The sequence below is a fragment of the Microtus oregoni genome, unplaced genomic scaffold, assembly GCF_018167655.1.
Source record: "Microtus oregoni isolate MIOR12 unplaced genomic scaffold, Mior012 000048F_ref0000485, whole genome shotgun sequence".
Classification (NCBI taxonomy): domain Eukaryota; kingdom Metazoa; phylum Chordata; class Mammalia; order Rodentia; family Cricetidae; genus Microtus; species Microtus oregoni.
Genome location: NW_024543222.1, coordinates 16,605,216 through 16,619,766, shown reverse-complemented (window position 1 = coordinate 16,619,766; position 14,551 = coordinate 16,605,216). Strand labels below are relative to the sequence as shown.

The 14,551-nt window shown below is 39.1% G+C and overlaps 1 protein-coding gene across 1 annotated transcript in view; it reads left to right on the top strand.

Moving 5' to 3' along the window:
* The window catches only part of LOC121436248 (DNA repair protein RAD51 homolog 3-like), a 56,642-nt gene extending 42,699 nt beyond the window's left edge, over positions 1-13,943 (top strand). The window contains exons 10-11 of the mRNA XM_041636022.1: positions 10,533-10,666; positions 13,877-13,943. Of these exons, the coding sequence (XP_041491956.1) occupies positions 10,533-10,661 (129 nt within the window). The 3' untranslated portion in view covers positions 10,662-10,666; positions 13,877-13,943. The remainder of the gene's footprint in view (positions 1-10,532; positions 10,667-13,876) is intronic.
* The last annotated feature ends 608 nt before the right edge of the window (positions 13,944-14,551 follow it).

The window sequence follows — 14,551 nt, the reverse complement described above, 5'->3', positions numbered from 1 at the left end:
TATTTAGGCAAGAAAACGGTCATATTTTGGATGAAGTTATTGCTAATAAACCTAATACATAGAAAATATTTCAGGGCTAAGCACAAGCTATACAATCAAGCTGTATCCCTGTCCTCTTTTAAAATATTTTTTTTTTAAAAAGTGAGCTAGGTTTTCACTAAATTGCCTAGACTGGCCTTGAACTTGGATCATCTTGCTTCAGCCTCCTGAGCAGCTGGGATTATTGCCATGTGCCGAGATATTCAGTTTAGAAAAACACTTAAAATTACATGAAAGATCTGGCGATAGAAAAGCCTGAGGTTCAAAACAAGTAGGGAGGTGGTCGGTGTGGGCATGGAAGAGCTCCCTGCTCCAGCAGCACAGTGAGGCAGCACTCACTGCTCTCAGATTCTAAATTACTAGACCTGGATGGAGGTGGATGGTCCTTGGATTTCCCTCAGGGCAGGGAACCCTGATTGCTCTTTGGGCTGACGAGGGAGGGGGACTTGATTGGGGGTGGGGGAGGGAAATGGGAGGCGGTGGCAGGGAAGAGACAGAAATCTTTAATAAATAAATAAATAAATTTAAAAAAAGGCATCACTTATAAAATTAAGAAAAGAAACCAAACAAAATCTGTCTAGAGATATCAAAAGTAGGAGATCACTTGAGACCTAATGTACATAAAGCCAGCTTACAGACTGAAGTGTACTATATGCAAAAGTAATTTTTGGAAACAGGATACCAGGCAGACAGCATAGTGAAGAGTCTGTGGTCATCTATGTTATCTCTCTCCCATTTACCCCTTTCTCTTGTTCTTTCTGCATATGGAACAGTTCTATTATCTAATCATGCAATAATAGCTGAGAATCCAACTTTCAGCAAAAGAGAAGGTGTGGATGAGTCTTTTTCATAACTAGTTAAAAAGTAAGACATAAAATTAAAATATTCATCATGCAAGAGACTCACGACAATGTGTGGTGTTTGTCAGACATCCAGTATGGCAATGCAGTTTGACTGTCTTGCAGACAACCTCAATATCAGTTTTATATTTGCAGAGGCAGCAGGTCATATGTCTAGGTAAGATTCTGTAAATAGAAAAACAGAGAATTGGTTTACTGGAAAAGCCTTACTGAGGTACAGAAGAGGCAGGCCAAGGCCACCACAGGGTCACAGAGGACAGAGTTTTTGAGGCATGTACAGTTGGGTGGGGACTCAATGGCAAATTGCTGCTCTCTGATACTGAAAGTAATCATGGAGGAGGACAGAGGTGTTCAACAGAAGAGCAAGTGTCGTGTGTGTGTGTGTGTGTGTGTGTGTGTGTGTGTGTGTGTGCCTTTAACAAAAGTGACAGGAACAGAACCAGGTGACACGCCTAAAACAGGAGACAAAAACAGAACTAGGAGATGTTGATAGTAGAAGCAACTCTCCTCAACTCAAGTCTCACTCTGGGTTGGTCATGCACAGGGCCTGAGCAAGCATCCAACCTAGGGATGCTTTTCTCTATTCCTATTATTAGATTAGTAGAGATTATGTGAGGCCTAAAATAGCCCACTTTAACCCATACTTTATGGTTAAATGGCAACATGGATCACATTGACCAAATCTGGATTATTTTTGTGTTCCAATGAATAAGGGCCGTGGTGCAGTTCTTTGGCATGGTGTTTGCGTAGCAGTGCAAGGCCATGGATTTGATCTATGTGTGCATGTGTGTGTTTGTGTGTGTGTGTGCATATACATACACACACATTGATAGACACAAAGAGAAAGCAAGAACAAAGGAGGAATAATAAATTATAATGAAATACAATAAATACAATATAATGTAAAGATAATCTGAATTCCTAATGATACTCAAAAAGAAAAGCAGGGTAGGTCTTCAAGAAAACACTAGTTAACTGATGTTGAAAAGATTTTGTAACTACCAAGTAATAATTAGTTGCAACAAGGTTATCAAAAACAGCCATGTAAAAGAAGTTTGAGAATAGGATCTTTAAGGTCTCAAAATTCCATGGGTTCATCCTTTCTTCTTCTCACCTCTTCTCCTTTCTCCTCCTGTGTTTGTTTTTTGAGACAAGGTCTCCTTATGTAGCATTGACTGTCCTGAAACTTGTTATATAAACCTTTTGGGCCTCAAACTCATGGAGATCCATGAGCTCCTACCTCCTAAGTGCCACCGTCAGCCACTGGATATTCTCAAATTACAGTATATAAAAATAATAATTTGAAGATCTTCAACATTCTACTTTACATGTGATCAAACTCAGCATGAAAGGTCACTTAAAGTCCCATTCAAGAAAGCAGTACAGAAATTTAACCTGATTACTGATGAGGAAACAGACAAATCCAGCCTGGAATGTCAATTCATGGCTCATGAAAAAGTAGTGAAATGTCTTTGATAAAAACCAAAAACATGACAGGTAACGCCTGCCATATATTGATCTTGAATCAAAACAAAAAGATGTAAAGAGTAGTAATGACTTCTGGCCAAAATAGAGTGAATGGATTTAACCTCCCTCACTCAAAACCAAGAAAACAAATATTCAAAACCAAATCAAACTAAACCAGGATGCTATTTTGTTTCTGTTTTTTTTTTTGGGGGGGGGGGGTCAGGGGGAACAAGCAAAGACAGCTTTATTTAATGTGGCTACACTTGTGACAACAAACACCAAAAGAGCCTTGTTATCACAAGTCCATCTTCAAGGGCTGACGTAGCTTTGGATCTAGGTGGGGGAGGGGCAGGGCTATGCATAATTCTAGCAGTTCTGATCAAGGAGTGGTCTGATTGATCACTGTTTCAATTCTGATACTTGAGGGTAGTCCTTAAGAAGTTATTACCATTGTCATAGCCTGAAGAGAAAGATCTAGTCCTCATTCAATGATTTCTGTGTGTGTCCCTACTACACTGAAGAACCGTTCCACTTGGAAGTAGTCTTGAAGTAGTATGTGTGAACTGTCTTGAGGACTACTGTCCAGTAGGATGACTGCTAACCTTGCACAAGTCAAGGGTCAGAAGACTCACACTCTGTGTCCCCTCAAGTCTACAGTGACAAAATGCAGTGATCATGGACTAAAATCTCTGAAACTGGGAATTCAAGAAAGTTTTTCCATTTAGTTGTCTTTCTTGGGTATTTTGCCACAGCGGTGAAAAGATGACTATAGGGGGCTGGAGAGATGGCTCAGTGGTTAGGAGCACTGCCTGCTCTTCCAAAAGTCCCGAGTTCAGTTCCCAGCAACCACATGGTGGCTCATAGCCATCTGTAAAGAGATCTGGTGCCCTCTTCTGGCCTGAGGCACACATGTAGACAGAATACTGAGAATACTGTATACGTAATAAATAAATGACTCTAAAAAAAAAAAAAAAGCTGACTATATACTAACTTACTGCCCTGGAAGACATTCTGTGTTGCCAGGAGGGAAACACAAAGTAACAAACGGTAGACAATTTGATGACAGAAATGGAGTTGAGAAATCAAGAAAATCAAAGTGACTATAGTTGATGGGACAGAGTATCATAAGGTAAGAGGCACACTGAGAAAAAGAGAACCATGAAGCCAGATAGCTCATGTATTCAGCAAAGTACTAAACACTGTGTGTGAAGAAACTACTGACAGACGGGGGGGGGGGGGGGACCTGCCAATTGAGTCATAAAGAATAATAATTTAGTTTCGTAGGTGGTTAGGAATCTTGTCTGTTCACACATGCAAATTACAGATGGCCACAGGGCACTCACACATGCCAGGCAGGAGAACTAATGGCCGATGGCCACAAGGCACTTAGAACATATATTAGGAGTTATAAATCAGAGGTTGTAAAGGCTACTTTATATTACCCTCTCACAAACCTTCACTGATAGATTCAAAATGGTGAAATCCTTTTGAGTAACAATAGCCATACCTGGGAGCACATAGGAATATCAGCATTTACGATATACCCAAACTGAAATTTACTACAATGTTTGGAGTAAGAAACTTGCCATGCAAAAAAAGCAAGAAAAGTGCACATCTGTAACCCCAGCATTCTGGAGTCAAGGGCAGTGATCGCTGTGAATTTGAAGCCAGCCTGGTCTTTACAGCAAGTTTGAAGACAGCCAGGGCTACATGGTCTCACTGATATTTTGACCAGACTCGGACACTCCTGGTACTAACAATAAAGTTTACCTTGAATCAGAGGGTGGAGCTAGCTACTAGCTGACCAGAATTAGCCATAGAAGTTTTGAAGGACCCAGGACATATAGAGAGAGACCCATGAATTATTAGCAGGGGCTTAATAAGAAAAGAGGGGCTTAGAAAGATTCACAGGCCCTTTTTGGATGGAGGAAGGAAAGAGAGAGGAGTCCAATGGTTGTTTCCCCCACCGTTTCTCTGATCAATCCAGTTTTTACCCTGATACCTGATCCCGAGGCAGTTGCTGGCTGTCATTCAGTCAGTTCTGTGCCCTCACTTCCTGCCAAGCAGGTTTCTCCTGCACATCCCCCTCCCCCGTGTCCATTTTTCAGGTGGCTCACTCCCTCTCCCTGAAGCTTGTGGGCTTTCCCTGGACCAGCCTGCTTGCCTTGACACCTGCCTGCACCTGCTAGTCTTCTACTGCTGCTGCCACTGCTGCACACCCTCAGCCCCTGGAGATATGCAAGAAGCTGCAAGTGCTCTCGACCCAGATCGTGCAGTGCAGCAGCCTCCTGCTGCCACTCCAGTGGACACACGGTACTAGCCTGGCTACCTAGGTACCCCGAGGCACTCCCCACAGTCAAACACTGCTGCTGTAGAAAAACTGAGAAGTCAGCAGATCTGGTGAGACACCCAGGAATTCTTAAGGAGGAAATGAAATTTTATTCAAAAGTCTTTAAAGAAAATTTCAAAACAAAAGTCTTTCTAACGTTAAGAATGGGGAACAATATTATGATACAGAGAGTTAGGACGCTGTATGGTTTGAAAATGAAAAAAATTAAATGGAGGAATAATCAGCTTAGCTGGGATTGACATGTTAATTATAATTATCACTTTGGTAATTCATGTTATATACTTTAAAAAGTAGCTTGATATTGGTTCCAAGTATAAAAAAATTGACTGATAAAATACAATCCTTAGAAAGATCTACTAATGAAACTAAGACAAATATTCACACACAGACAGAGTAATTTAGAACAGAACCTACCACATTGAATTATGAAACTGAAGAGGAACAACCCAAGGCTATTAGAAAACCAATATCCAGTTATCATACAAGAACAAGTACCAGATGACAGGCAGCCCCAAGGCTATCAGAAGTTAAATGGATCCTGTAGAAATGTTAGATTTGAAAAGATTTAAAGAAGCAGTTGTTTCATATGGTATGCATTCACACTCTGTGAAACAAATGTTAAATTCATAGAGAACTCAGAACAGAAATACCCCCACAAGACTGAAAAGCTTTAGCTACAGCAATCTTAGAAGGTAGTTCTCAGTTACAATGAAAAATAAGGGGGAGAAAGGAAGCTAGGATCACAGAACAATGAAGTAGGGCCAGAGGTATGGAAATTTCCCAAGACCAGCTCCTCAATGAAGGTGAGCATGCTGATTTGCAAAGACAGTTTAGATTTGATGATCACATCTTGGCCATATGTTGTACAGCAACTTTGGATGCTTGGGACAGGGATGAAGAATCAGGAAAGAGGACTGATTCATTACTAAAATTATACAAGGCTCCAAAAACCCTTCACTGATTTTTTTAAAACAAAGATTGACTTTAGCTGTGTATAAAATGTTATCGGACTAAGAAGCTAGACAAATATAAGTTGAATCCTTGGCTTTTAATAATGATAATTCAGAATGCAAAAGGATGATTAGGCCTTTAAAGGCAAGATCAGACCCCATAGATGAATGGATCTGAAATATAGTTGATATTGGATCTCACACTTATGATGATACTTGGATAGAAGTGATTTCTAAAAATTTTAAGAAAGTTCAAAAGGTCAGATGTTTTAATGTGGTAAATAAGGTCATCTGAAAAGGCAAGGCATTCCTAGAAACAATGCTTTTTCAAGACATGATCCAAACAGAAGACCTGACCTTCTGAAATATGCAGAAGGTACAGCAAAGGCCAACATTGGACCAATTAATGCAGATCAACAAGTGACAGACAAGATAATCCTTTGCCATTGGGAAACACCTTAGGGACCTCTTACAGGCGCCAATCTCAAATTTATTTCAAACATTCCCTGTCAGTATTGGTGAAACTCATCCACAGAGCAATTGAAAAACTTAATGCTTCTTTAAATGTTCAAAGAACAAAGCTAAAAACACAAGTGAATGACATTGTAATTATAGACATAGGTTTGGATGTAACAATAATTTCTCCAACATCTTGGCATCCAGAATGGCTTCTTCAGAAGGTAAATATTCAGTTTCCAGGTGTTGGAACTTTACCTCTGGTAAAAGAATTTAAAAAAAAGAACAAGGTGGGCCAAACGTATAGGGCCAGTAGGATAGGTAGGGAAATTAAAGCCATATGTGACCAATAGCAATGAATTTATGGAGGTGTGACTTGTTACAACAATGGTAAACCCAGATTAGCATTCCTCAATCTCAGAAACAAACCATAAAATAAAGAATGCCTCTGAGAGAAATATAAAAAAGATATTATCAAGAAGAGTCACTGACTGTTCAGATTGTGCATAAGCAAGACACAACAGCTGCTGGTCTTTCAAAGTTACCAACTTCCCTACATTTAAAATGATTAACTGAAAATCCCATCTGGGTGGAACCTTTAACATAAGAAAAATTACAGACATTAGAACAGCTGGTACAGGAGCAGCCAAATGATCAACATACTGAAGAAGCAATCAGTCCTTGGCAGGTCGCAGAATTATACAGTGAGAGTTCAGAGGTCAACCCACCAGATGCACATCTGATGGAGATAACCTTATTTTGTAAGGCGATAAGGAATGCTACCTTTTGAATGTATTAACTGTCCTCCTTGCAGATTTCTTGTGTGAAGCCATAGTTCTTTGTAACATGAGGGCCTGCTTTGTTGAGGTTTCTGTCCTACCCAGTTCCCACACCCAGTAAATCCCAAAGAAAATCACACCGAGGTCTCCATAAGTTATAAACTGATTGGCCCATTAGCTCAGGCTTCTTGTAACTCTTATAACTTATATTAACCCATTATTCTTATCTAAGTTAGCCACATGGCTAAGTATCTTTTTCAGCAGGGCAGGTTACATCCTGCTTCTTCAGTGTCTGGAGAGGACTGGGGAGGAATGGACTTCCTTCTTCTCAGAATACTCCTCATTGCCCCACCTCTACTTCCTGTCTGGTTGTCCCGCCTATACTTCCTGCCTGGCTACTGCCCAATCAGCATTTATTTAAAACATAAGTGACAGAATATAGAATTGTCCCACACCAGTTCTTTCCCTTACATTACAGCTTGGAGATTTTTCCGACAGAACTACAATGTGCTAATTGTTTATTGGGCACAATTTCCCTTAAGCATTGGTATATTGGATGACTCCCTCCAGCGATGTGAGATTCTGGTGAAGTAATCACACAGCAAAAACTTTTGTTCTCACAACCAGATCCATGTTCCAGTTTCCCCAATATAAACTTAGAAGTCTGCCCCTCTGCTATTATCTCCTTCGGCAGGCAGTTGGTCAGTATTAATGTCCAGACAATGAGATCTCAACTGAGACATTCACATACACCCAAGGACATTTCAGACATGTATGTCCGAAATGGCTGATGTTTAGCCCTCAGAGAAGACAGGAAGAATGCTTGCCTTGGATTCACTTTCTACCAATATAGAAAGTGCTATCCCAATTAACGCTGTTATAATCCTAAACAGGCTACTAATGCTCTGTACTTAATGTTTTCACCTCAGTTTATTGATACAAGATCTTAGCTTAGAAGATTAACCATTTTTCTCTTAACCTTATGAGATAACAGAAACAAGGTATTAACCATTTGCCCAACTCTGAACAAACACAATGCTTTTTTCACAGACACCACAGGAACAAAGCCATAGTTTATTTTAGTCCAGACAGCTGGAAAGAGTCATGGTCCTGATTTTTTGTTATGTTACTAAAAGTCCTCCTCCTTGTTCTATCACTTAGGTGTAAATGTAATTCTTATATTTGACTCCTCCCCCCCGCACCAGCCTGCTAAACATTTGGCAGAAATGCTGATGCAGATCAAATGCAGCAGTATTCCCCTGCTTGTTTATGTAGTTGTCTAATTACCAGATACTCCATCTGCCCCCTGGGAAAAAGCTGCAAACTGAGTAAAAGATGATTCCTGTCTTGTTCATGGTTTCTACTGATAACATTTTAGCTCTTTGCTTAGTCACTTAAAAATGTAACAAAACACACAAATTCCCCTCCTAAGTTCCTCTAATGATTTAATTTCCCTCTCTTAATTAACTGCCTCCCCCCTTAAGAGTTCCACAAAGTCTTTCACAAACCATTCCCACTTTGAATCATAAAGCTGACAGTTACAGTTATATAATTACAGTTTGTGTACTTATTATCTGCTTTTATGACCCTGAAAAAATGCAAGTCCTGTAACCTTGTTATTGCCAGAGAATTGATGATTGTGTCTTTATGTGTACATAAACTAGAAAATTTGGAGGAGAAAAAACGGACAATAAAAATTATGAGAAGAACTGTGTGAGCTGATTCATTTTCTTTCACCCACACTCAGATCTTGTAGTTATTTCCCTCATGGGCTGTAGCATCTTGACTAGACCCTGAAGGGGCCTAAGGGGCTGCTACCCAAAAGACTCTGATAGGAATTCTTCTGTATTTGTCATTAAAAACAAAGAATGGTAACAGATCTAAGAAATATTAATAAGGTGATCCAGTCAGTGGGCACATTATAGAGAATTTCCTTGCATTCCCTTGCCTTCTTTATTACCCAAAGGATAATCTATTATAGCAATTGACTTAAAAGACTGCTTTTTTACTATACCTTTACAAAAAACAGGACTGAGAAAAATGTGCCTTCACAGTGCCTATTTATAATTCCCAGGCTGTTAAAAGGTATCAGTGGAAAGTTCTTCAAGGGATATTAAACATCTCCATCCTGTATCAATATTTTGTACAACAGCCATTGGAAATAATTCATGAACAATTTTATCAATCTATAATTTATCATTATATGGATATCTTACTAGCTGATTCAAATGCAAATACTTTTATGTTTAGATTTCGTCTAAACATAATGTTTAAATGTTGAAAATTTTGTCTTGCTTGGGATTATAAACTGCTCCTAATAAATACAAGGAGGAGATTCTATTAATTACCTAGAACAAAAGATAGGTTTGCAAAAAATTCAAATAGAGGATTGGGAGGACAAAGATCATATAGAGAGACAAAGGAAGTAGTATAGAGAGGTTTAGAAAGATATGCAGGCCCATTTTGGATAGGGGAAGAAGAGACAGTGGAGGTCACTGTTGCTCCTCCACTATAGTGATATTTTATATATGTTTTATAAATGCAGCTAGTCTGAAGACCAGAAGATAAAACTAAGTCATTAGAGATCAGGCAGTAGTGTAATACACCTTTAATCCCAGGATGTGGGAGACAGAGGCAGATGGATCTCTGATGGAGGAGGGTCATCCATCTGTGTTACTTTCATTGGTTAATAAAGAAACTGCCTTGGCTTTTTGATAGGGCAGGATTTAGATAGGTGGAGTAGACTGAACAGAATGCTGGGAGGAAGAAGGCAGTGAGTCAGACGCGATGAAGCTCCAGCCCAAGATGGACGTGTGTTAGAATCTTCCCAGTAAGCCACAACCCCGTGGTGCTACACAGATTATTAGAAATGGGTTAATCAAGATGTGAGAGTTAGCCAGTAAGAGGCTAGAGCTAATGGGCCAGGCAGGGTTTAAATGAATACAGTTTCCATGTAATTATTTCGGGTGAAGCTAGCTGTGCGGGAGCCAGGCGGGACGAAAAGCAGGCCTGTTCGCCTCATCACTACAAATCTCTGTGAGTTCAAGGTCACTCTGGGCTGCACAAGATCAGTGCAGAAACAGATCCAGATGGTGGTGCCTCACACCTTTAATCCTAGCACTAAAGAGGAATATAAATTGGGAGGAGATAGGAACTAGCTCTCTTTCAGTGTGAGGGTTTCTTAGAGGTAAGAGCTCTCTAGTGGCTTGGCTGCTTTGCTTTTCTGATTCTTCAGGTTGAACCCCAATATCTGTCTCTGGGCTTTTATTATTTGTGCTATATTTGGCACCCAATGCTTTGGGTATGAATTCATGAAAAAGTCATTTGCCTGAGGCTTCTTAGCCATGGGCACAGGGTAGAGCTGCACATGGTGCTCCCATCCCACCTGGTCAGACTTTCTTTTCTTTTATCCCCAAGCTTTGGGAAAATGTTTGGGATTTTCCTTTTATAACCTCTCTGAAACAGTGTCTAGATGCTATATCCAAACTCCAGAGGCACCTGGGTTCCAAACTGGCTGGTTCTGCCTTTAGGTAGCCACCCCCTCCACCGGCCACATGTGCTTTTTCCCTGAGCAAAATCCCCTGTGTGTTTTTCAGACAGACATCTCTCTCCCCCTCTCTCTTTTCCACAGTTGCAGGCTCTCCTTGAATCCCCTTCTTGGGCTGCTGACAAACTAGGTAGCTGCCTTGAAATCCAGAGAGGCTTTTACTGTTCTATGCAGCAGCAATCAGCCTCACAGCTTCATCAACATCATCAGTAGATTTGGTAAGACAATTGGGAATTCATAAAAGCATGAATTACATAAAAGAGAGTTTTTTTCCCACAGTGACAAATGGGAAAAACAATTATAATTGAGGAATTTGAATCTCTGTATAATATGCTAGACAGTTTGAACATGGAACAATTAATTGAGAGGATATCTAATTTAGATGGGATTTATGGAATGTTAATTATATTATCAGAATTATCATTATTGTCTTATCACTAAAAAAGTTGGTTTCGCTAAGTGCTAAGAAATAGGCCTTAGAACAAACTAATAAAACAGATCACAGAGATATTCAAATCCAGACAGAAAAAATTAATGGAGAGCCAAATTCAGCATTGCATTATAAGAATAGAGAGGAACAGTCAAAGATTTTCAGAAAACCAACCTTAATATATCCAGTAACCTTAAAGGAATTGCCAAATGGCAGAGTCTCTGTTACAGCTAACTAGACTCCTGTGACATTTTAGACTTAAGGACATTAAAGGAAGCAACAGTCTCATATGGCATGCATTCACCTATTGTTAAGCAAATGTTAAACTTGTGGTCAGTTTATAGTAGAATTATTCCTAATGACTGGGTAGATTTGGGTTAGAGGTGTTTTAGAGCCCAGTCCACAATTATAATTGAGTACCTGGTTCAGAGAAGAGGCTAAGATCACTGTACAATGAAGTAAAATGATTGAGACTGTTGGATTTCTACCAGATGATATAGAACTGACTTCATTATTCATTCAGTTATGAATTATAATCAGGAACAGGAATCATCTCACATACATAACACACATCCAATCACATACAGGTCTGCTAGGTCCTCTAGCACAATGTATGACAGAAATCAATTAATTAGTGATTGGAAATGTGCTGAAAGTCTCAGAATTTCACTAAAAACAATATGTCAATAGTGAAGGCTTTTTTGAAAAAAAAAAAGACTTTCCCATCACATGGCAACAGCCAAGGAAATTTCTAATTTGTTCTTTATACAACCAAACACCACTACCTGCAGGAAGTAACCCAAAGGGTACTCAAAGAAATGAAATCTAAATCTGGCAGATGGATGTGTTCCATTTCGTAGAATTCGGAAAACTAAAATATGTATATCACACCATTGATACCTATTCAGATTTTCAATGGGCAACTGCGTTGAGTTAAGAAAAGGCTGATTCAGTAATCACACTTTTGCTAGACATTATGGCCATTGTGCGTATGTAAGCAGAGACTGTTCTTTCATTTTCTGACTATCCAGACCCAAATAATCACACAACAACTATAGTAATTACAACACTGTTTGGCCAATGCCTTAGGCATATTTCTAGTTAGTGCTTACATTTTAAATGAACCCATTTCTATTATTCTGTATATCCCCAGAAGGATATATTATCTGAGTAAATAGGAAGTACATTGTAAGCAACTTCCAAAACTCTAGAATCAACAGAGACTTTTCACTGCCTGGACAGTCAACCCAAGTTCTTCTGTAACGTTGGAGCATCCCTCTTCAGCCTACAGGCCCATACTATCTGGCAGATTTTTCCATGAAGCAGAAAATTTGAAAAACTGTTTTGCCTATATGGGCAGATTGTCAGTCACTTTCTTCTGTGACCTACAGAATGTCTGGCAAACTCACGTAGCAGGAACACTGAAGGACTGCCTCAACTTTTTTAGGCAAGCTCAGCAATCATTTTTCTGTGGGTCCTGCATGACCAGTTTATATAGCATGCAACTAAGCAGTCTAGGTAACAGCAGTTTCTTGCTCAAATGGCTAGCCTTGTCACATTGAAGGCAAATTACATAGAGAGTTTCTTCAGTGTCTATCAACTCTCTGTTCCACCCTGCTTGGCTTTTCCTACATGGCAGAGGTCTGGGAGTCAGGTTTACCACCTCAATTCTCAGAAGAAGTTGGCTTATGCTGCCACCAAGTAATTTGCAGCATGCTTCCCACAAACCCCATTCAAGTGCTCTATGACAGGACCTCCTGAATCCAGAGTCATTTATGCTACCAGTAGGAATCAGGAAGCCATATCTTAACGGAGTCTCACAGCTTTTCCAGCTAACATTGAGTCGGGAAGCCTTCTCTTTAAGGAGCCATTCTTCAGCTCGAATTCAGCAAACAGAGCCTTTTTAAAAATATGTGGCTACCAAGAAGTTCAAGCTGACTTCTGATTTTGTGGGTCTAAATGCCTTTTTAAAAAAAATAAAAAACTTTCTTAGGCTTTATGTGGATATTCTTGCCCCACATTGAGTGCCATTTGTAAGCAAAGACTGTTCTTTCATTTTCTGGCCACCCAGACCCAAATAATCACACAGAACTATTATTAATTACAACACTGCTTGGCCAATGACTAAGCATATTCCTAGTTAGCTCTTATGTCTTAAATCAACCCATTTCTGTTATTTCTATTATTTCATATTTATCACAAGGCTTGTGGTTTGTTACCTATTGTACTTGAGTGGCTACATGGCATCCTCCTGACTTCACCTTCTTTCTCCCTGAATTAAGTTTAGCTTTCCTAGCAACCTATATTTTGTACTGCCATAGACCAAAACAGCTTCTTTATTAACAAATGGTAATAAAACATATTCACATATAGACTAGAAACCCACATCATGGGTATACCAAAGACAGACAATGCTCTAGTATATGTCTCTAAGAAAATGAAACCATTTTTGCTTATTATAACATAAAATATATTACAGGCATAGCACACAATCCTACAGGGCAGGCAGTTATAGAAAGATCAAATCAAACTCCAAAGGATATGCTAAATAAACATAAAGGGATAATAAATACAATCAGAAATAGATAGCATGATGCTTTATTAACTTTGAATTTTCTTTCTAATGAGAAAGAAACAACAGCTGTGGAGCGACATTGGATAGTAGAAAAAACTACAGAATTAAATCAGTCAATATACTTTAAAGATATACTGACCTTGGAATGGAAATCAGGACATGTGTTACTTTGGGGAAGGGTTTTTCTTTTGTTTACACAGGAGAAGAAAAGTTACAGATACCATCAAAATTGAAAAGATTCGATTTGATCAAGAGACACCTCTTAATTAGAAGACATGAGAGATCATCAAACAGCATGGCCACTTAATCTGAACTAACCTATAAAACTAATAAATGCTTTTTTCACTTGACTAGATCTAACTTGCCAAAAGGGAATGTTCCCAATACTAGGGTTGCAGAAGGGTTTTGTTCCTGTCTTTTCAGGAGAATAAAGGTATTCAGCTAAGGAATCTGAAGACCACTGCACAAATGAGACCTCTGAAGAAAAAGGACGGACAAATCATCCAGAAAAAAAAAGTCTCAAGAAAAAGAGTATATTAGCCTATTGGTATACCACATTTCCAGCAGGATAAATTTTTATGAATCTTCCCAAATATTTCTTTCTGTTATTCTTTACAGACATATAATGAAAATGATCTTTTGGTAATCCCAGTCTAATTAAAGATTAAAGCTGGCTTTGGAGTTCACGTGTGGCTTTCCCTCTCTAAACCCATGCATGCTTATTAAAGTGCGGTCCAAAATCTCTGTCTCATGTCAGAAGAGTCTCCTGATAGAAGACAGAAGAAAAAGAAATATTCACAAACTATTTTATATTGCTACTAATCTCATATTCTTTTGGTTTTATTTTAAACTTTTTGTCATGATATAATGGTCATATAGAGTACTAATTTGTTCTAGAAAAAGGTTTCATCTATCTTCCTATACATGACTTTGGGTTTGAGTCTTTGTCAGTTTTCTATAGTGAACCATGAGCATAACTAACAGAGACTTCAGGAACTTCCCAAAAGGAGGATGGGGTCCTGCAATGACGATTCTTCCAGGACTTTGATAACATCACTAAGAAAAAAAAAATCGGCTTTGGACTACAAATTGCTCTGA